This window comes from Somniosus microcephalus, chromosome 19, assembly GCF_052327205.1.
Source record: "Somniosus microcephalus isolate GS21.2 chromosome 19, FLI_Smic_1.0, whole genome shotgun sequence".
Taxonomy (NCBI): Eukaryota; Metazoa; Chordata; class Chondrichthyes; order Squaliformes; family Somniosidae; genus Somniosus; species Somniosus microcephalus.
The window spans coordinates 61,077,538-61,100,662 of record NC_141005.1 but is presented as its reverse complement, the minus strand read 5'-3'; the positions used below and the strand labels follow the sequence as shown (position 1 = coordinate 61,100,662).

The 23,125-nt window shown below is 46.0% G+C and overlaps 1 protein-coding gene across 4 annotated transcripts in view; it reads right to left on the bottom strand.

Annotated features, from left to right (window-relative positions):
- Positions 1-23,125, bottom strand: part of cita (citron rho-interacting serine/threonine kinase a) — a 311,435-nt gene that overhangs the window by 116,510 nt on the left and 171,800 nt on the right. For all 4 annotated transcript variants that reach the window (XM_085961882.1, XM_085961879.1, XM_085961880.1 and 1 more), the window contains 5 exons: positions 11,731-11,905; positions 11,096-11,293; positions 10,377-10,430; positions 2,674-2,871; positions 1,594-1,787 (listed from right to left, as the gene is read on the bottom strand). In XM_085961882.1, coding sequence (XP_085818008.1) covers positions 1,594-1,787; positions 2,674-2,871; positions 10,377-10,430; positions 11,096-11,293; positions 11,731-11,905 — 819 coding nt within the window. The remainder of the gene's footprint in view (positions 1-1,593; positions 1,788-2,673; positions 2,872-10,376; positions 10,431-11,095; positions 11,294-11,730; positions 11,906-23,125) is intronic.

The window sequence follows — 23,125 nt, the reverse complement described above, 5'->3', positions numbered from 1 at the left end:
CTACATTGGGGAGACTAAACGCAGATTGGGTGACTGCTTTTGAGGAACACCTCCATTTAGTCTGCAAGCATGACCCTGAGTTTCCGGTCGCCTGTCACTTTAATTCTCTGCTCCACTCCCACTTGGAGCTCTCTGTCCTCGGCCTCTTACACTGTTCCAATGAAACTCAACATAGGCTCGAGGAACAGCTCCTTATCTTTGGATTGGGCACTTTACAGCCTTCTGGACTCAACACTGAGTTCAACAATTTCAGCTCATAACCTCTGCCCCCATTTTTTCGGACAGCAGGAGCTGATTCTTCTATTCCCATTTATACCTCTTCCAGACCCATCTTTTGTTTCTTTACTTGTCCCATTACCGCCCCCTTTCGCTTTGCACCATCATCCCTTTTGTAATTTAATCTCTCCTGCCTTCCACCCTATCACAGACCTTCCCTTTTGTTCTTTCCTCCCCTCTCGCCCTTTCCCTGCCTCTGTACTTGCTTAAAATCTGTTACATCTGTAACATTTTCCAGTTCTGATGAAAGATCATCGACCTGGAACGTTAACTCTGTTTCTCTCTCCACAGATGCTGCCTGACCTGCTGAGTATTTCCAACATTTTCTGTTTTTAGTTCAGATTTCCAGCATTCGCAGTATTTTGCTTTTGTATTAGTAAATGTAATTACTGTGCCACAATATGGTAGCAGACCACTAGAAGACATCAAGCTCCAAGAACCACAGCAGGAAAAGTTTGGAATTACTGCCTTTTCCAGGAAACCAGTTATAATACATAATTGGTCCATTTCTAGGTAGCACAAGAGGCAACAATAAATTTCACAATAGATTGAACCAGTGGACAAATATAGCATGCATGTACATCCATTCTAAGAGTGTAAATTAAAACTGAAAAGCAAAAAACTCAGCTATTAAGAAATGTTTTGTTCTTTTTTAAAAATGAAAGGAAATTCAATTGTTTAAATAAGACTTGAGACAGGAGAATAAATGGATTTTAATAATTAAAGCAGTCAGCTCCAAAAGTTGCATTTGAGCATTTTTGTAATCAATAGTGGCCGCCATGGCAACCGTGACTGTTATGAAATACCTACACAATAGAAGACTGGATAACTCGTGAGCAGAGACATATTCATGAATCACGACCGGCCACGATGCATTCTATTTATAACACTGCAAACAGGAATTGGATTGGAAATAATGATTTTAAATGACTACTTTTGCAGTTTATGAGTTGAGAAAATTGGTTAACACTGCCCTGTCAATTCAGATCGTCATATCATTCGATGCCATATCACAGAAATATTTCTTCCGCCCCCCCCCCACCAACCAAACTCCCAAATCTGTTCCACTATTTGTTACCCCCTCCATAAATACTCTATGGTTTGGAACCCAGTTCCCTGCTCTGTAAGTTAACATGGCTCTAGTAGTTGACAGCCTCCCCAGCATCTGATCTGCTAGTTGATGCCAGTATAATACTGGCCCTCTGGTACACTGCCCACATTTATTTAATGCCACCTAGTTCAGTACCCACACCCACTCAATACCCCGCTGTACTGTGCACTATCCATTACTCAGCATTTCCTCCTGCAGTACAGTACCTGCTCTGCTTTTCTATGTCTAGCAGCCTCTTCATTTCTTGGATGCGTCGCTCAAGTTGTGTTTTTTCTTCTTCAAACTCTGCTCTCCAGGTTTCCCATTGCCGTTCTTTCTCGAGGAGTTCATCATTCAGCGTCTCCAGGTCCATCACCTGCTCCTCCAGCATTGAGCAGGTCGTCTTCAATGTCTCTATCGTCTGAAAGACGAATGGATTACAAGAGGCATGATCAAGAGATCTACTCATCTGAAGCAACACATCCAACGTAATGCAGCAGAAAATGCCAGGGTTTCTGCCAGCATTCAAGACGCTACATTGAAATTTCACCTGGAGTATAAAATGTTAAGTTTCACAGTATCATCTACCAAAATCTATACTGTTCTAATTCTGATTCTGAATTACCAATGCTAGTTACCGGGTACAGTAGTATAGTGGTTCTGTCACTGGACTAGTAATCCATGAGGCCTGGACAAATGATCCGGAAACATGAGTTCAAATCCCACCATGGGAATTTAAATTCAGTTAATAAATAAATCCGGAATAAAAAGCTAGCATCAGTAAAAGCTAGTATCATGGTGGCCATGAAACTACTGGATTGTCATAAAAACCCATCTGGTTCACTAATAAAGGAAATATGCCATCCTTACCTGGTCTGGCCTATATAGGACTCCAGACCCACAGCAATGTGGTTGACTCTTAACTGCCCTCCCGAAATGCAAGCCACTCACTTGTATAAGGCGGCTCACCGCCACCTTCTCTAGGGCAATTAGGAATGGGCAATTAGGAATGGGCAATAAATTGCCGTGAATGAATAAATTAAAGTTGATGGTCAGACTGTTCACCTTAACATGGCACTAGATTGATTGACATGGGACTGATTAATTGGTCAACCGCTTCAATTGCTTTGAGTCAGTGCCAAGGGCTCCTAAACACCTGTGCAGAAGAGCTCTGGCTCTGATGGTTTAAAGTAGATGTGTTAATTATTTCAAATATCTCTATAATTTTTTTTAATCTATCAATAGGCACTATGAATAGCTTGATGATTTGAAGCTCAATTAATTGCTGAAAGTAGGAGTGCGTTAACCTGTTTTTGGTTACTGAGTTGAAGCTCTTGGTCAGATAGTTCCTGACGCATCCTGCCCATTTCCTGCCGAAGCTGGGCTCGTTCATCTCCAATGCACGACAACTCTTCTAGCTGCTTGGTCAGGTAGTAGTTCTGGCTGTTCAGCTCTGCATTTTCCTGGCTCAGCTGGTTTAACTGTTCCTCCAGATCGGAGATAACCTGTCCCAGAGACAACACGATCACATACAGAGTCCAAATCTTTTGTCTGTATACACGCAATACCTAAATGTTTCCAGCACACCAGTACACACAATCCTCACCTGGATCAGGTAAAGTTTTCCATCTCCATGACAAGTACTGCACGGCAGTAGCAGCATTTACTGATGTAGACATGATTTATACTCAAACAGAGAGTATACTTTAGGCACTCAATTACATTTGAATAAAATCTGGGCTCTAGACCAGTTTATTGAATAAGCATTGTTTAATGCTAACACTTAATTCACCGAATGCACTCGGTCCTTTCATCTCATTCTAAGTTACAAATACCAGTCAGCATTCCATGAAGTAAATAATTATGACCTGTCTCCCTTCCATTCCCTCTCACTGAACACGAGTCTCCTCTACACCAAAATCCTAGCGAATTGGCTTCAAATGCCTCAGACTGTTCCCATACTACCTGAAACTTCTTCCCCAAAGTTATATACATACGTCCTAATTGCTGCAGGGAGTCACAAGCCCCAGTGACTCATTGGGTGGAATTTGGTGGCGACCAACTATTTTATTGAGGCTGCATGTCTCAAATTTTTTTTCTGTTCCAGCTTTAACGCTGGCCTGAGGCTAAAAGGAGGCGAGGACTGCTGCATGGAACAGATAAGTGTTTTTCCAGCACTGCTTGTGAGCCAGGAGGAGCAGGAGTGCTTCCCCCTACACCCCAAGCAAACCTGTTAACCTCCCCAAGCGATTGGACCCCCCGCTGTCTTCGCCCACCGCCCCCCCCCCCACCCACAACCCCACCAAAACGATCTGATGCCCTCCACGGCTCACAATCTCCTCCGGCCACCCCATGTCCTCCACGGGCTCCCGCGATCTTCCCCATTCCGTTGCCAAACTCTTCAAACCCTTCCATGATCTTCTCGCCCTCATCCCCCGATCTCTCCCAGACACCCATCGCTGTCCCCTCCCCAACCCCCGATCTCTCCCTCCCTCCCCTCCGTTCCCCGACTGCCACCTGATGCCGAAGGCCTAACCGCCCGATAGCCAGCCAGCCTGTCAATCTGGCTGGCTGCGGCTGGGAAACGGATTTCAAAAATGGTAATCAGGTCCTGCCGTTAAACACGTTCTTCCGGGTTTCCCGATCGCAGAACTGTCTCCCCGCTAATATCGGGGCCATTATTTCAGTTGAAGGTCAAAACAATCAAACACCAACACTGTAATCATGATGGTAAGGATAGTGTAGCTCCCTAAAGTCACCTTTTTCGGCACAGAGATAGCATTTCGACAGGTTGGGTGATTGGGCAGATGTATGGCAGATGCAGTATAATGTGGATAAAAGCAAGATTATCCACTTTGGTGGCAAAAACAGGAAGGCAGATTATTATCTGAATGGCAATAGATTGGGAGAAGGGGAAGTGCAACGAGACCTGGGTGTCCTTGTGCACCAGTTGCTGAAGGTAAGCATGCAGGTGCAGCAGGCGGTTAAGAAGGCAAATGGTATGTTGGCCTTCGTAGCGAGAGGATTTGAGTACAGGAACAAGGATGTCTTGCTGCAGTTGTACAGGGCCTTGGTGAGACCACACCTTGAGTATTGTGTGCAGTTTTGGTCGCCTTATCTGAGGAAGGATGTTCTTGCCATGGAGGGAGTGCAGCGAAGATTCACCAGACTGATACCTGGGATGGCAGGAATGACGTATGAGGAGAGATTGGGTAGATTTGCTTATACTCGCTGGAGTTTAGAAGAATGAGAGGGGATCTCATTGAAACTTATAAAATTCTAACAGGACTAGACAGACTAGATGCAGGAAGGATGTTCCCAATGGCGGGGGAGTCCAGAACCAGGGGTCACAGTCTAAAGATAAGGGGTAAGCCATTTAGGACAGAGATGAGGAGGAATTTCTTCACCCAGAGAGTGGTGAACCTGTGGAATTCTCTACCACAGAAGGCAGTTGAGGCCAATTCATTAAATATATTCAAGAAGGAGTTAGATATATTTCTTAAGGCTAAAGGGATCAAGGGATATGGGGAGAAGGCAGGGACAGGGTACTGAGTTTGGATGATCAGCCATGATCTCATTGAATGGCGGAGCAGGCTCAAGGGGCCGAATGGCCTACTCCTGCTCCTATCTTCTATGTTTCTATACCCTTTATTTAGAGCCCCATACGAGAATTAACGACGTTCATCACTGTACCAAGAGCATCCACTTCACAACTGACCAGTCACTATACATTTCCAGCTCTAGTGGTTAAAATCAGACTAAATTCATACTGAACAATTTACAGCTCAGAACGCATTCTTGCTTAATGAAATGTCGTAAAATATTTAGTGACCCCTTCTACACTTTTATTTCCATTGTGGATGAGATACAGAAAAGCACACAACATGTTCACAAAGTAATTTCAAACTACTTAGAAGCGGAGTGACAAAAAAAGTATTTTTTGTAGTTTCAACTTGGCGGGCTGTCCCTTTAAATCCAGTCACAGTTTAAAAGCGAGCCTCAAATAAAATCCATGACTCACGTCTAACTTGTTACAAATACCTTTTAAATTGCTTTCAAATTGTCGGTTTAAGGGGAGGAACCAAGCTACGTCATATTCACACAAACACATAGGCTGCGATTTTGCCATAGGAGTTGGGTTGGAGTCGAGTTGGCTGGTTCCGATCCAGCTGCCGGTTTCAGCTGCTCCGATATAACAATGTTCATTTAACTGTGCTTACCCGCTGTGCGTGCGCCCCGGCCCAGTCAGTGGGTGCGAGTCTCCTGCTCGCCTCTTCGATTCAGGAGCTTTTAAGGGGTCCATGTAGCCTTTGGATTTCATTTCTTTTCTGCTGCTCCTGAAAGTGGGTCTTTGGAACATGACTGCTGTAAAATCTACGGCTGCTCCTCGATTTGATGGTGACTTCCTCCATGCTCTTGTGGAGGGAGTAAGAGGGTGCAGGGAGGTTCTGTTACCACCCGATGGCCGGAGGAAGCCTCCTCAGCAAACAAAGGCAGCCTGGCTGCAAGTTACCGAGGAGGTAAGTGCAAGGTCCTTGTGCTCACACACCTGGGTGCAGTGCCGAAAAAGGTTCAATGATCTGCTACGCACTGCAAAAGTGAGTATAACATCACAATTACCTTCAATATGCTTCCCATCTTTTCTTATCACCAGCACTCTGCATTGTCAACCTACTCCTCCACATCCCAACTTACCCTTACTTCCCTTGCACCCTTACCTATCCCTCTCTCTTGATGTACAGAATCACTTCCCCATCCTACTATGCACCCCTCACACTCGCTCTCACTGTTATGCAATGACAACAACTAACAATGCACAGGGAGGCACCTTGGTTTTGGCACCTCACTCCATCTTTGTCTCCCTCTAAGCTTCTGTGTTATGGATTCTTTACACTCACTCCATCAATCTCGCTGAAACTCCACTTGTGTCCCTCATTGCAGAAAAAGGGAGCTCACAATAAAAGGGAGGGAGGACAGGAGGAGGCCCACCATCCCTGGCGACTTTATCAAACGCTGAGGAGGCTGCTCTCGACATCGTCGGAGGTGCAGAGGAGCTGGATGTGGGGGACGGAGAGACGGGCACAGTAGAGCAAGCTGGTGACAGAATAGATTTGCAACCCACTCATTTAGATTTCATGAGTGACTGATATGGCATCTTTTTCTTCCCTCCCACATGGCAGCTGTCCTTCATTCTGCCCGCGCAATTCACACTTCATCTAGAGCCATCCTTTGTTCCTTAACCTGCCCCATTACCACCTCCTCTTGCCTTGAATATCTCTTAATGTCTCTCAATCTCTCTTAATCTCTCCTGCTTTCTCCGATCACTGACCTGCCCTTTTGTTCTTTCATCCCCTCCCCCTTTCCCCAACCCCCAAACTTGCTTTCCATTTCCTGTTTTTTTCCAGTTCTGACGAAAGGTCTTCGACCTGAAATGTTAACTCTATTTCTCTCTCCACGGATGCTGCCTGGCCTGCTGAGTTTTTCCAGCGTTTTCTGTTGTTATTTTGGATTTCCAGTATCCGCAGTATTTTGCTATTGTGATATGGCATCTGATGTTCATACAGATTGACTTCTGATCATCGGAACAATAGGATGTGTCTGCTACCTAAATATCACATGTGTAACTCATGCCTTTACTCCCCCACAGGACCATCGAGAGACCCCTCCCACTGTCCAGGAGGAAGAGCCGGACGACTCCTCAGAGGAACCTACAGCCTCTGAGGGAGCAGCGTCACCAGAAATCAGTGCACCCAGCTCCAGCACAGAAATGCACACCTCGGTGGGTCCTTCGCAACATAGAGTAGTGCTGTCACCTGGTGTATCACAGCTCACAAGTGAGCATCAACAGATGGTAGAGACAGCGACAGCAGTGGAGAGGCCTCGTCGGAGGTCGCAGGACGCACCTAGCTCTGCTCAGCTGCATATAGACGCTGTGCCTCTGGGGCCATCCAGAAAGAGACGGTGCTGGAACTCCAGGAACAAGTGCAGGAGTCTCTGACAGGGTTTGCATCCATGGTAACTGCGAGTGTGCAGAGAATGGAGGAGTCCATCTCAAACATGAGCAATGCTGTGGTGCACGCTATGGCGAATGTAGGTGCCTCCAATGAAAGGATGGAAACCTCCATGGAGGACATAAATCGCCAGACTCAAATGAGCATGGTGACTCTTCTAAATAGATGGTCTGCTATGGAGGATAGATGGGCATCTATTGAGGAGAGGAACCAGAGGTACACGGACGTCCCCGTTATGAGGACTGTCAGTACAGAGAAGAGACCTCATGGCCCCACTGATGTGCAGCAAGGTGCTCTCCAGCCACTTGCTAGCAGTGAAGTGCAGGTGACCCATGAGAGGGATGTTGGAGGTCGACAAGTAGGAAGTGTGGGCGCCTCTCCAAGCGCTCACACTACCATGCCACAGCGGAGCCCTCGGTCAGAGCCCCAGATTTCTCACCCAACTGAGATGACTGTCTCAGCCCCTGCACAGCCGTAGGAGGAGCAGACTGTTGCGGAGCTCTCCCAGGCTCCCAAACCCAGAGGACACCCGCCAAAGGCGTCTAAGCAGGCGCAGCATACAAGTGAGCAAGGTGCCTCTACATCTGCTGAAGCCACAGAGGAAGCACCACGTAGAAGCACGCGCAAGAGAAAGTTAACACACAAATAGTCACAAGGGTAGTCACTTGGGTGTTTTCATCTGATACAAAGTAACGTTTGTCATCGTTATTATAAATGTATTAAAGAAAAGCGATGGCAAAGATTCAAAGAGTTGGCCTATGTGTGCTCAGAAATGGAAGTTGCACAGTGAGGGGTCATGGCGCCTTTCATCTGTAATGATGGTGGGGAGAGTGATAGGACACAGTTTATTGTACAGATGCTGTATGGTGTGTTAAGAAGGTCAGCCAGACATTCATTTCCATGTGCCAGCCATATGTGATTGATGCATAAAATTATGCAAATCTGACATGGATGAGGGCATCCCTTGCCTCACAGCCAGCAAGACGTCCCTCATCTGCCACCTCCTCCTCCACGGAGGCTGTGCGTGGAGCCATTTGTTCCTTAGACAGCGCTAAGCCACGCTGCTGTGCGATGTTGTGCAGGGCACAGCAGACCACGATGATTCTGGAGACCTTGGCTGTTGCGTACTGTAGGGTTCCACCAGATCTATTAAGGCATCCGAATTGCATTTTGAGCAAGCCGATTGTTTGCTCTATGATGCTTCTGGTGGAAATGTGGCTCGCATTGTACTGCTCCTCAGCTTCGTTTGATGGCCTCCTCATCGGTGTCATTAGCCACTTTTTCAGGGGATAGCACTTGTCTCCAAATAGCCATCCGTAAAGTTGGGTTGGCGGATTGAAAAGTTGAGGCACAGTATACTGCCGCAGGATGAAAGAGTCATGGTAACTGCCAGGGAACCTGGCGCAAACATGCATAATGTTCTTCCCGTGGTTACACACAAGCTGGACGTTAAGGGAGTGGAAGCCCTTGTGGTTGACAAAAACAACTGGGTTGTGATGGGGTGCTCTAATGGCCACATGTGTGCAGTCTACGACACCCTGCATGCTTGGGAAGCCTGCCATATTTGCAAAGCCAACCGCACGCGCAGTTACACTTGCTTCATCCGTGGAAAAGTGGATGTAATTATGCAACTTTGCAAAAAGGGCATCGGTAACCTGCGTGATGCAAGTGTGTGCGGCCGCCTGGAAGATGCTGCTGATGTCTGCTGAGGATCCCTGGAAGGACCCTGAAGCAAAGAAGTTGAGTGCGGTGGTGACTTTAACAGCCACTGGTAAGGAGTGGCCACCCGCTCCTCTGGGCTCCAGGTGTTGGTGCAGCATTGTGCAGATGTCAGCGACTACCTCTTGCGAAAGTCTCAGCCTCCTTTGGTACTGCTGCTCAGTCATGTTGAGGAATCTCATCCTCGGCCTGTAAGCTTTGTGTTGGGGGTATCTCCTGCGGCGAGGTGCAGCCCTGCGCTGACGCCCTCTGCCCTGTGCAGCATCAGGTGGCTGAGGAGAAGGTTGGCGCTCCTGTTGTTGGAGCTGCTGTTGTGCCTGGTTCTGCTGCTGCCACGGCTGCTCTTCCTCCAATTCTGAGGACCAGGATGAGAGGATATAAATGGTTCCCATCCCGCTGGTATATATCTCAATTGAGGAAGAGATATTATAAGCGCTGAGTCAATGTGGCCAGAGGTTATTCTAAGGAGGTCACAGTGCATAAGGATCTCAGCTTAAATACTCACAAGCTCAACAGACCTGCAAAATGTGTTCCAAAACCTCAAAACACAAAGTTCTGGCATCTGAAAGTCAGCCATGTTGCACGTCCGCTTTTATGCTGCAGGAGCAGCGGTCAACAACAATTCAGCTACTTGCTGAACCCGGCATAATCAGCGGGCGTGTTTGTCGCACGACTGGCAACACGCTGAAAATGTAGTAAAATGGGAAGAGCCAGTAAAAAAGGGATTATCTAGGCAGTTAACAAGCTGTATTTTGCTATTGTAGAAAGGTTTTTCTGTTAGTTATCCTGGTCACATTACTAGAAGTTTACCTTGGTGACAAGGCTGGTCAAGATAATCTCAAAGTCAGTGTGTTCAGACTCAGCTGGGAGGTAAGCTAAAATATATAGTGTAAAATCTAGTGAGAAAAGACCCAAAATCTAACAGTGGGAACTATGTGGTGCAATGAATTATCAGATTTACACTTCTGGGACCCAGATATGAATGCAGCCTAGACCAAAATTCCTACCAAGTTGAGCAACCGTAAAATAGACTCCAGCGGACTCAGGATGGCTGTCGTGAGAAATGGAAATGTTCACACTATAGAAGAAGGCACTCTAAGGTTACATTAAGGTTAAAGTACATAGTTAGATCGAGGAGGACTAACTCATTATATATTCCATTCTCTAGGACAGTCAGCCTCCTTGGTCAATCCAACAATTCAGCAAAGAAAAACAATTGAAAAGCTGTTAATATTAATGCTTGCAATCAGAGTAAATTGTTTCAAGCACTCGGTACATACTGTGCAACTCTCTCGAAGGGTTTCAAACTTGTTGTGAATTTCATCACGGTGTGCCTGAGGAAAGAGAAACAAAATATCACAAGATTCTGCCAAGTAGCATTTCTGTATAATGAACTATGTATTCTACTGAGAGATATCACAAATATTAAATATATGTTAAAGGAAGACATTTATATACTTAAAAGTCTGTCTTGGCTACCCGTCATTACCATTGTTTATGCATTAAATATCCCAGATGGAAGTGGACATTTTGTGCAGTATTTCCTCCGAAGTGATAATATGCTGCTGCACTCCAGTGACTAAATAATTGGGAGGCAGTGGTCTGTGGGCAGCATTCACGTTATCACAAAGCATAAAACAGAGGTAACAAAGGATAACTGTTACACTAGAAAGTGCATGGATCTCAATTTATGTTTAGGGTGAATCAGCAATTCACTCAAGGTCTCCCTCAAATGTGGGACATGATTTCAGACATTGCGCACTAGCAAAGGCATTTCCAGTTAATATGCACTTCATAACCATGTCGTGTCCACAGCAGTCTGTAAAGAACTCGCTCAAAAATTGATTGTTTCCTTGGTTACTTCACAAATGACGGCAAATTACACTTTCCTCCCACTATGCAGCTTTGAGATTTCAAACAGCATCGTCCAGAGAGTCTTCCAAAAATAAACGGGCGGTACTGATCCTGCACTCAGACTGGGAAAGTTGGTGGTACTGACCCTCAGAGATCGGATCTCCTCCTCTGCCTCAGCAGTGGTCTCCTCCAGCTCCGCCTTGGCCATTTGCAATTGGTTCTCCAGAGCAGTTTTTGTACTTTGCAGACTCCTAATCTGAGCCTCCTTCTCCTGCAGAGCCAGCTGCAGCTCATTCCCCTGTTTCTTCAGCTCCAATTTCTGCTGCTCATGCTCCAGGCTGACCTGTGGAATGGCACAAAAATATGACTTAGAGCAAACGGTGATGTTTGCTGCAATGTGTACTAATCTTACCACAGGTTTACTGCAAGGGCAAACAAGCTGAATGAGTGGATTTATATCACTACCAAGTGGCATATTATATCCTAAATTTCCAGTTTTAGACAGTTTTTTTCATTCTTTCAGAGGGGTCTGGTATTGGTTAAAGTTGATTAGTCACCAAAACCAGAATCCCAATGCCATCTATGGGAAGCTTATCGAAATTGATGGGTTTACACAAGTAAAAGTATCAGTTTCCAAAACCACCATCACTTTTACGAATCAAATAACAGACATCTGTTATCATTCCACACCATTAACACATTATTCGCTTCGATGCAGAGGACGGATATATAAGTTTTACCATTTATTTCCAGTTTCTTATCATTTTTGTGTGTTCTCACCTCCCTGAGCTTGGTCTCGAGCTCTAGTAGCCTGTTTTTGCTGCTTTGTTCATCCTGGTTGATTTTATGCATTTGTTCTCCCAGTTTCTGGTTGTGAGCATCCAGCTTCCCCGCCTGAGTCTCCAAGTAAAACTTCTGCTGCCTGAGCTCTGCAATCATCTCTTCCTGTGCCTTCCTGCCATGAAATTTAGACAGTTACAATTACAGATATGCACAATGGCTGCACAAGGCAGCTAGCCAGTCTAAGGGACAGTGGTTGCCCAAGAGAGCACCCTTCAAAAGACTTGCTTATGGGTTAAATAGCCCTTCATTTTGTTTATTTAACACATTTCCATTTGCCCCTCATTTACTGTTTTCTCAAATTGTAAATTACCAATACAGCTACCTAAAAAAGTCAAATTTTGCTAAATTATTTTTTGGTGAAATGTATGTTCATCAAGGTGAAGGACATTAGGGACTGTTGCAAATGCCTCCATCAAATTCAACCACTCGAAACACTGTTCTTGCTGGCTTCCTATCCTCCACTTCCCATAAACTTCAACTTGTCAAAAACTCTGCTACATGTAGCTTGTACTGCACAAACCCATCACCCATGTATCGCAAACCTACAGTGGCTGCCTATTCCCTCAACACATTCAAATTCAAACTCCTTGTCCATAAAGCCTTGCTCTATTCCATCTCTACAATCACATCCAGCCCTATATTTCCTCTCAAATGCTCCATTCCTTTAACTCCAGCCATCTTAACATCCTCCCCACCCCATCATTGGTGGTACAATCTTCTGCTGCCTCAGTCCTAATCTTTGAAACTCCTTCCCTAAAGCTCTCTGCAGCTGCACCACTTTCTATACCTTTAAAAACCTCCTCGCAACCCATCCTTATCTCTTCCTTCCTGGCACAGTGTCTGTTTTCATTTTAATCATCATATAGATTGGACAAATCAAATTGGCAAGGGTAGCCTTGAGGACGAGTTCATAGAGTGTATTCGGGATGGTTTCTGAGAGCAATACGTTGAGGAACCAACCAGGGAGCAGGCTATTTTAGATCTGGTAATGTGTAATGAGACAGAATTATTAATGATCTCATAGTAAAGGATCCCCTAGGAAAGAGTGATCATAGCATGATAGAATTTCAAATTCAGTTTGAGGGTGAGAAACTTGGGTCTGAAACTAGTGTCCTAAACTTAAATAAAGGCAATTACAAGGGTATGAGGACAGAGTTGGCTAAAGTGGACTGGGAAAATAGATTAAAGGGTAAGACGGTAGATCAGCGGTGGCAGACATTTAAGGAGCTATTTCATAAATCTCAGCAAAGGTATATTCCAGTGAGAAAGAAAGGCTCTACGAGAAGGATGCACCATCTGTGGCTAACTAAGGAAGTTAAGGATGGTATCAAATTGAAAGAAAAGGCATACAATGTTGCAAAGATTAGTGGTAGGCCAGAGGATTGGGAATTTTTTAGAAACCAGCAAAGGATGACTAAAAAAATTATAAAGAGGGAGAAGATAAGAGTAGGAGAGAAAACTAACAAATAATATAAAAACAGATAGTCAGAGCTTCTACAGGTATATAAAAAGGGAGAGAGTAGCTAAACTAAACATTGGTCCCTTAGAGGATGAGACTGGGGAATTAATAATGGGAAATAGAGAAATGGCAGAGACTCTAAACAATTATTTTGGATCGGTCTTCATGGTAGAAGACACAAAAAACATCCCAATAATAATAGCTAGTCAAGGGGCTATAGGGAGGGAGGAACTTAAAACAATCTCTATCACTAGAGAAAAAATACTGGGCAAACTAATGGGGCTAAAGGCCGACAAGTCCCCTGGACCTGATGGTCTGCATCCTAGGGTCTTAAAAGAAGTGGCTGCAGAGATAGTGGATGCATTGGTTGTAATCTACCAAAATTCCCTGGATTCTGGAGAGGTCCCAGCGGATTGGAAAACCGCAAATGTAACGCCACTATTCAAGAAAGGAGGGAGACAGAAAGCAGGAAACTATAGATCAGTTAGCCTAACATCTGTCATTGGGAAAATGCTGGGAACCATTATTAAGGAGATAATAGCAGGACATTTAGAAAATCATAAGACAATCAAGCAGAGTCAACATGGTTATATGAAAGGGAAATCATGTTTGACAAATTTGCTAGAGTTCTTTGAGGATGTAACAAACAGGGTGGATAAAGGGGAACCAGTAGATGTAGTGTATTTGGATTTCCAGAAGGCATTCGATAAGGTGCTACATAAAAGGTTACGGCACAAGATAAGAGCGCACGGGGTTGGGGGTAATATATTGGCAGTGTCGGGAGCAGCCAGTGAGTATTTATACTCAGTTTCGCGGGTTTTTTCAGAGGCCCAGTGTCCGGAGCAGCCGGTGAGTATTTATACTCAGTTTTGCGGGTTTTTTCCAGAGGCTTACCAATCTCACAGACCGGCGGCAGCGTTCCAGAGCCACGTCACAATTCAAAAAGTGACGCGGGCAAGAGGAAGCAGCTGATTGGGTGAGTACGGCCAGGTGAGTATTTATTCTACTCCATAGTTTGACAGTTAAGGTTAATAGTGTATCAGTTAACGTTAATAGTGTATAAGGTTTAGAAGGTCTTAATTTTGTGGTTTATAGTTTCTAAGGTCTCTGTTGTGTAGCGGGGAGTGCTAGTAAACAAGGGCCTTTGAGTATATCATTTAATTGTAGTGTAATTAGTGGTATTGATTTGATTTAATTTAATTTGAATTAATTAAAGGGTAAGTCATGGCAACACAGCTCGGCCCCGTGGCATGCTCCTCCTGCACTATGTGGGAAATCAGGGACACTTTCTGTGTCCCTGATGACTATGTGCGCGGGAAGTATATCCAGCTGCAGTTACTGGCAGGCCGCATTGCAGTGCTGGAGCTGCGAATGGATACATACTGGAGCATTCGCGATGCTGAGGACGTCGTGGATAGCACGTTTAGGGAGTTGGTCACACCGCAGGTAAAGGATACACAGGCAGGAAAGGAATGGGTGACCGCCAGGCAGAGTAGCAGGCGCAGGCAAGTAGTGCAGGGGTCCCCTGTGGCCATCCCCCTCTCAAACAGATATACCGCTTTGGATATTGTTGGGGGAGATGGCTTATCGGGGGCCAGCAGCCAACTTCCTGGCACCATGGGTGGTTCTGCTGCACAAGACGGGAGGAAAAAGAGTGGGAGAGCTATACTGATAGGGGATTCTATTGTAAGGGGAATAGATAGGCATTTCTGCAGCCGCAAACGAGACAGGATGGTATGTTGCCTCCCTGGTGCAAGGGTCAAGGATGTCTCAGAGCAGCTGCAGGGCATTCTGGAGGGGGAAGGTGAACAGCCAGTTGTCGTGGTGCATATAGGTACCAACGATATAGGTAAAAAGCGGGATGGGGTCCTAAAAGCTGAATATAGGGAGTTAGTGGTCAATTAAAAAATAGGACCTCAAAGGTAGTAATCTCAGGATTGCTACCAGTGCCACGTGCTAGTCAGAGTAGAAATAGAAGGATATTTCAGATTAATACGTGGCTAGAGCAATGGTGCAAGGGGGAGGGATTCAAATTCCTGGGGCATTGGAACCGGTTCTGGGGGAGGTGCGACCAGTACAAACTGGACGGCTTGCACCTGGGCAGGACTGGGACCGATGTCCTAGAGGAAGTGTTTGCTAGTGCTGTTGGGGAGGGTTTAAACTAAAATGGCAGGGGGTTGGGAACCTGTGCAGGGAGACAGTGGAAAGGGAAGCAAGGATAGAAGCAATAGACAGGAAGGAGAAAAGCAAAAGTGGAAGGCAGAGAAATCAAGGGTGTAAATCGAACAGAGCCACAGTAAATAATAATTCTAAAAGGACTAAGAGTGTTAAAAAAACAAGCCTGAAGGCTTTGTGTCTTAATGCGAGGAGCATTCGTAATAAGGTAGATGAATTAGCTGCACAAATAGATGTAAACGGATATGATAAAGGAGATTAACACATTAGTAAGGAAGGAAATGAGCTCTGATGATGTGGAATCTGTATGGGTAGAGCTGAGAAATACCATGGGGCAGAAAACATTAATGGGAGTTGTATACAGACCCCCAAACAGTAATGCTGAGGTTGGGGATGGCATTAAATGGGAAATTAGAGATGCGTGCAATAAGGGCACAGCAGTTATCATGGGTGACTTCAATCTACATATAGATTGGGCTAACCAAATTAGTAACAATACTGCGGTGGAGGAATTCCTAGAGTGTATACGGGATGGTTTCCTGGACCAATATGTTGAGGATCCAACTAGAGATCAGGCCATCTTAGACTGGGTATTATGTAATGAGAGAGGATTAATTAGCAATCTTGTTGTGTGAGGCCCCTTGGGGAGGAGCGATCATAATATGATCGAATTCTTCATTAAAATGGAGAGTGAAGTAGTTGACTCATAGACTCGGGTCCTGAATTTAAATAAAGGAAACTACGATGGTATGAAGCACGAGTTGGCTAAGATGGATTGGGGAACATTACTTAAAGGGTTGATGATGGATAGGCAATGGCAAACAATTAAAGATCGCATGGATGAACTACAGAATTTGTTCATCCCTGCCTGGCATAAAAATAAAACAAAAAAGGTGGCTCAACCGTGGCTAGCAAGGGAAATTAGGGATAGCATAAGATCCAAGGAGAGGACATGTAAATTGGGCAGAAAAAGCAGTAAACCTGAGGATTGGGAGCAGTTTAGGATTCAGCAAAGGAGGACAAAGGGATTAATTAAGAGGGGGGAAATAGAGTATGAGAGTAAGCTTGCAGGGAACATAAAAACTGACTGTAAAAGCTTCTATAGATATGTGAAGAGAAAAAGATTGGTGAAGTCAAGCGTAGGTCCCTTGCAGTCAGAATCAGGGGAATTTATAATGGGGAACAAAGAAATGGCAGACCAATTAAATACATACTTTGGTTCTGTCTTCACAAAGGAGGACACAAATAACAGCCCAGAGATGTCGGGGAACATAGGGTCTAATGAGAGGGAATTGAATGAAATCAGTATTTGTAGGGAAATGGTGTTAGGGAAATTGACTGGATTGAAAGCCGATAAATCCCCAGGGCCTGATGATCTACATCCTAGGGTACTTAAGGAAGTGGCCTTAGAAATAGTAGATGCATTGCTGGTCATCTTCCAAAATTCTATAGCCTCTGGAACAGTTCCCAAGGATTGGAGGATAGCTAATGTAACCCCACTATTTAAAAAAGGTGGTAGAGAGAAAACGCGGAATTATAGACCGGTAAGCCTGACATCGGTAGTGGGGAAAATGCTAGAGTCCATTATAAAAGATGTAATAGCAGAGTACTTGGAAAACAGTGACAGGATCAGACAAAGTTAACATGGATTTACAAAAGGTAAATCATGCTTGACTAATCTACTGGAATTTTTTGAGGATGTAACTGGTAGAATAGATAAGGGAGAACCAGTGGATGTGGTGTATTTGGACTTTCAGAAGGCTTTCGATAAAGTCCCGCATAAGAGATTAGCGTGCAAAGTTAAAGCACATGGGATTGGGGGTAAGGTACTGGCTTGGATAGTGAACTGGTTGGCAGACAGGAAGCAAAGAGTTCGAATAAACGGGTCTTTTTCCGAGTGGCAGGCAGTGACTAGTGGGGTACCGCAGGGATCGGTGCTAGGACCCCAGCTATTCACAATATATATTAATGATCTGGACGAGGGATCTAGATGTAATATCTCCAAGTTTGCAGACGACACAAAGCTGGGTGGGCATGTGTGCTGTGAGGAGGATGCAGAGAAACTCCAGTGTGATTTGGACAGGTTGGGTGATTATACTGCATCTGCCATGCATCTGCCCAATGTGGATAAATGCGAGGTTATCCACTTTGGTGGCAAAAACAGGAAGGCAGATTATTATGTGAACGGCAATAGATTGGGAAAAGGGGAAGTGCAACGAGACCTGGATGTCCTTGTGCACCAGTCGCTGAAGGTAAGCATGCAGGTGCAGCAGGCAGTTAAGAAGGCAAATGGTATGTTGGCCTTCACAGCGAGAGGATTCGAGTACAGGAGCAAGGATGTCTTGCTGTAGTTGTACAGGGCCTTAGTGAGACCACACCTTGAGTATTGTGTGCAGTTTTGGTCGCCTTATCTGAGGAAGGATGTTCTTGCCATGGAGGGAGTGCAGCGAAGATTCACCAGACTGATACCTGGGATGGCAGGAATGATGTATGAAGAGAGATTGGGTTAATTAGGCTTATATTCGCTAGAGTTTAGAAGAATGAGAGGGGATCTCATTGAAACTTATAAAATTCTAACAGGACTGGACAGATTAGGTGCAGGAAGGATGTTCCCGATCGCGGGGGAGTCCAGAACCAGGGGTCACAGTCTAAGGATAAGGGGTAAGCCATTTAGGACTGAGATGAGGAGGAATTTCTTCACCCAGTGAGCGGTGAACCTGTGGAATTCTCTACCACAGGAGGCAGTTGAGGGCAATTCATTAAACTTTTTCAAGGAATTAGATATATTTCTTGAGGCTAAAGGGATCAAGGGATATGGGGAGAAAGCAGGGACAGGGTGGCGTAAGAAAACTACTACTAGGCACTTGGTCTGAATATTAAACAAGGCTTTAATCAACTGTTTCACAACATGGAGGTCTAGTTGTCCTTCACTAGTTCCTGTTTACAAAATGTCCTGAACAAGCTGGGCCTGTGCCAGAGTATTTATACTCTCCCTGGACAGCGCTACCAGCAGGCCACCCAGTTTTATTTCTTAAGTCATTTCTACATGAATGGCAAGATTCATGTCATTCTTCCCACCTGAAAGATTGGAAGTCCGGCGGCTTCTTTCTACTGAATTAGTCAGACTAAGAATATACGCAGTCGTTTGGATCTCCATCCGTGGCCGGAAGGCACGTCTCCTCGGACCGTGTTTTGGTCCCTGGGTCGCTTAGTTCGTACCAGCGGGCTGGCAGAGTCCGTGTCGACTTGATCGACCTGAGGGGGACTGGGGAGATCATGGCTCCGGGTGCGTTTGGATCTCTGTTAGGGCTGGAAGGCACGTCTCCTCGGACCGTGTTTTGGTCCCTGGGTCGCTTAGTTCATACCGGCGGGCTGGCAGAGTCCGTATCGCCTTGATCGACCCGAGGGGGACTGGGGAGATCGTGGCTCCGGGTGCGGGCCCCCACAGGCGCAGGGCTGGCTTCACCCTGCTCAGTAGTCGGTGACTGACCGGCATCCTGGCTTCGGGTGGCCATCCCGCAGGGAGCGCTCTGTTCCCCGGGTTGATCCGGCGGAATCAGATCCCTTGATGTCCCGGATAGGGCGTCATCCTCAGAGCAGCGCAGGGTATCGGCGTCATTAATACGGATCCCATCATCGATTGGGCCCGTGGGACCAGTTGGGCAGGGAGCCAGATCCCGAAGTGACACTGCGGATTCCCGGCCATCAGGGTACCGCACGTATGCGTACGAGGGATTGACATCCGTCAGTTCCACTTCGTCGACGAGGGGATCACTCTTAGAGGATCAGACGAATCTTCGGAGCAGCACGGGGCCAGGAGCTGCCAACCATGATGGTAGGGACGTCCCATGAGTGGAGCGACGCTGGAACCCGAAGAATCGTTCGTGAGGAGTAGCGTTGGGGGGATGTAGAAAGAAGAGACCTGATGGAATGCAATGCGTCAGGGAGCATAGTTTCCCACTGCTGGTCTGATAGGTTGTGTGACCTCAGTGCAAGACGTCAGTGCAAGACGAACAGCGTTCCAAATGATAGCGTTGTATCTCTCAACCTGTCCGTTTCCAATAGGATGATACGGTGTCGTTTTACTTGTGACAATTCCCCATTGGGAAAGATAACTTTTGAGTTCGCTTGACACGAAGGAGGGACCCCAATCAGAGTGGATGAAATTGGCCATACCGCAAAGGGAAAAGACCTGATCAAGGCATTTGATCACTGTGGAAGTAAGCATATTGGGACAGGGGAAAGCAAAGGGAAAGCGTGAATATTCGTCCACCATAGTAAGCAAGTAGGTGTTTCGCGTTGAGGAAGGCAGTGGCCCTTTAAAGTCAATGCTGGGTCGCTGCATAGGCTGTGTAGCGTGTATGAGCGAGCCATCCGACGGACGGAAGAATTGCGGTTTTAATTCCGCGCAAATTCTACAAGTGGAGCATGTTCTTCTCACGTCTTCCGTAGAAAATGGGAGATTTTTAGATCGCACAAAGTGTAACATACGGGTAAATGCCAGGATGGCATAAGTCAGTATGAAGATCCGCAAGAGTCGAAGTTGACATGGAAGAGCAGAATGCACGCGTGAGGGTATCCAGGGCCATATTCCCTTTGCCGGGTCAATAATGTAAGGTGTAGCCAAAGGCGGCCAATTCCATCCTCCAGAGTTGTATTTTGTTATTCTTGATCTTAGTGTGTTTCCGGTTATCCAGCATAAAGGCCACGGAGCGCTGATCGGTTATAAGCATGAAATGGCGACGAGCGAGAAAATGACTCCATTTATGTACTGCTTCGATGATAGCCGTAGCCTCCTTCTCGACAGGAGGATAGTGGAGCTCGCTACCCTGCAAAGTACTGGACAGAAATGCAATGGGTCGACCACCTTGATTCAAGGTAGCCGAGATCACCACCGCCGATGCATCGCACTCGACCACGAAAGGAAGATTTTCATCAATGGAACGAAGCGTGGCTTTTTCCAGTTGTCGCTTGAGGAGGTCGAAAGCTGAAATAGCCGTTGCCTCCAACGGAAATGACTTCGCGTGAAGCAGGGGCTGGATCTTGTCGGAAAAGTGGGGTATCCACTTCGCATAATAGGCGAACATGCCGAGGGCCTGACGAAGAAAGCTGAGATTCGTAGGAGGAGGGAGCTCCTGAAGCGGACGAAGTCACTCCGGATCCAGTTTGATGACACCATTGCCCACCCAGTAGCAAAGGATGTTGACTGATGGTACTGATTTCACAGATTTGGACTCATTTAAGGTTAAGTTGCGACGACAGAGAATGTCAAGAAATTTCTGGAGGTTTGCATCATGCTCCTTCTGGTCATGACCAGCAATGGTGATATTATCCAGATATGGAAGAGTGTCCGTTAAGTTCTCCTGTTTGACTAGGCTATCCATTGCCTGTTGGAAGACGGACACCCTATTGGTGACCCCAAATGGAAGGCGACAAAACTGGTAAAGCCGGCCACTGGCCTCAAAGGCCGTATACTTTTTGTCAGAGTCCTTTAACCGTATTTGATTGTATGCGCTCTTTAAGTCAAAAGTTGAAAATACCTTGTAGTTGGCAAGGTTATTGACCATGTCATCGATGCGTGGTAGTGGGTAGGCATCCAGGTCGGTATACTGGTTAATAGTTTGCGAGTAATCAATGCAAAGACGTTTCTTGTGTTGCTTCAGAGGATTTTTAACAACGATGACTTGAGCCCGCCAGGGAGATGAACATGGCTCAATGATACAGTCAGCTAGAAGGCGAGAGATCTCTGCCTCGATAAAGGATAGATCATCTTGGCTGAAATGTCATGATTTAGTGACTATGGCCTTACATCAGGGGGAAAGATTGGCAAACAAGGAGGGCTCGTCGAGCGAAGCCGCCGAAAGCACACAAAACAGTACTTCTGGAAATAGTAAGCTCCGGCTTTGACCCTCCAAACTCGAAAGTGAGTCTTTTGTGTTGTTTCTGGAAATCCTGTCCCAGGAGCACATCACTGCATAGGTTTTTGAGCACCCCGAGCCGGGTGGAGGAATAAGTGCTGCCATTGAGAATAAGGTCGACAAGACAAAAGCCGGAAAAATTGGTGGTCAGTGTCGTCAGAGCCATTGCAATTTCCCTGTCCGAGGGGTAAATACGCAGTTTTAACTTACTGACAGCCTGCTCACTGATGAAACGGTCAGAGCTGCATGAGTCGATTAGTGCACTCAAAATGTGTCCATTTACCGAAACCTTCGTGGCCACATGGGACAAGCTTTGGGGAAAAACAGCTGTGATGGGAGGAGGAGCAGTTTTACCCTTGACAGCTGTAACCTTAGTAGTGGCTCTTGGGGGAGGAGCGGTTTTATCGATAGCAGCTGCAAAACTAACAGGGCCTCTTGACTGGCATAAGTGACCTTTCTTATTGCAATGATTGCAGGTTGCGTTACGAGCAGGACAAAATTTCCTATAGTGGAATGCACCTCCACAGAAGAAACACTTCCTTCCAGATTGCCAAGATGCCACTAGGGCAGGGTCGTCACCAGTGAGGGCTTCTAGGGTGGGGTCGTCATCAGCCAGGATAGAGTCGTCATCAGTGAGGGCTTCCGCCCGAGGCCCATTGGAGGAGTCACCAAAAGTGATAGCAGCAGTCCGTGCATGCGGTAAAAGATAGGCATCTGCATTTTTTTTTGCTAAGTCCAGAGAACATGCCTGGTCATAGGCAGCTTGTAACTTGAGTGTTTTATTCTCCAACAGACGCTGGCGTATGAAGGGAGACGCAATCCCATTAATAAAGGAATCATGAATTAACTCCTCCTGGTACTGCTCAGCTGAGACTGCTTTGAGATTACAATCCTTGCTGAGCCTGCGAAGCTTTTGAAGGAATTGGTCAAGTGATACCCCGGGTTGTTGTCGAGTTGTGGCCAGTAGATGCCGAGCAAAAATTTTGTTTGGGGCCTTAACATATAGTTGCTGTAGTATTTGGATAGCGGAGTCATAGTCTACACAGTCTTCGATATAGTCAAACACATGAGGGGATACATAATTGGCAAGTATCTCTAACTTATCAGGAACATTCTCACCACACACCCTGAGGAAGTTGCTGAAGGTACGATACCAGTGTTTCCATACCTTAGCAGTTGTAGGTGAATTCGGGTCCAGGTCAAGACGGGCAGCTCGGAGTAGTTTCTCCATGATGGATTGATTACTACTTCTGGTTCCCTTCTACCGTTTGAGTCGTAGCCGTCTGTTCCCAAAACCACTCAGAGCGTGGAGCAGCAAACAGTTGATTAAATTGACGTAAGAAAACTACTAGGCACTTGGTCTGAATATTAAACAAGGCTTTAATCAACTGTTTCACAACATGGAGGTCTAGTTGTCCTTCACTAGTTCCTGTTTACAAAATGTCCTGAGCAAGCTGGGCCTGTGCCCGAGTATTTATACTCTCCCTGGACAGCGCCACCAGCAGGCCGCCCAGTATTATTTTATAAGTCATTTCTACATGAATGGCAAGATTCATGTCACAGGGTACTGAATTTGGATGATCAGCCATGATCTCATTAAATGACGGAGCAGGCTCGTGGGGCCGAATGGCCTACTCCTGCGCCTATCTTTTATGTTTCTATGATAGGGGATTAGCTAACTAACAGAAAACAGAGTCGGGGTAAATGGGTCATTTTCCAGTTGGCAATCAGTAACTACTGGGATGCCACAGGGATCAGTGCTGGGGTCGCAACTATTTAC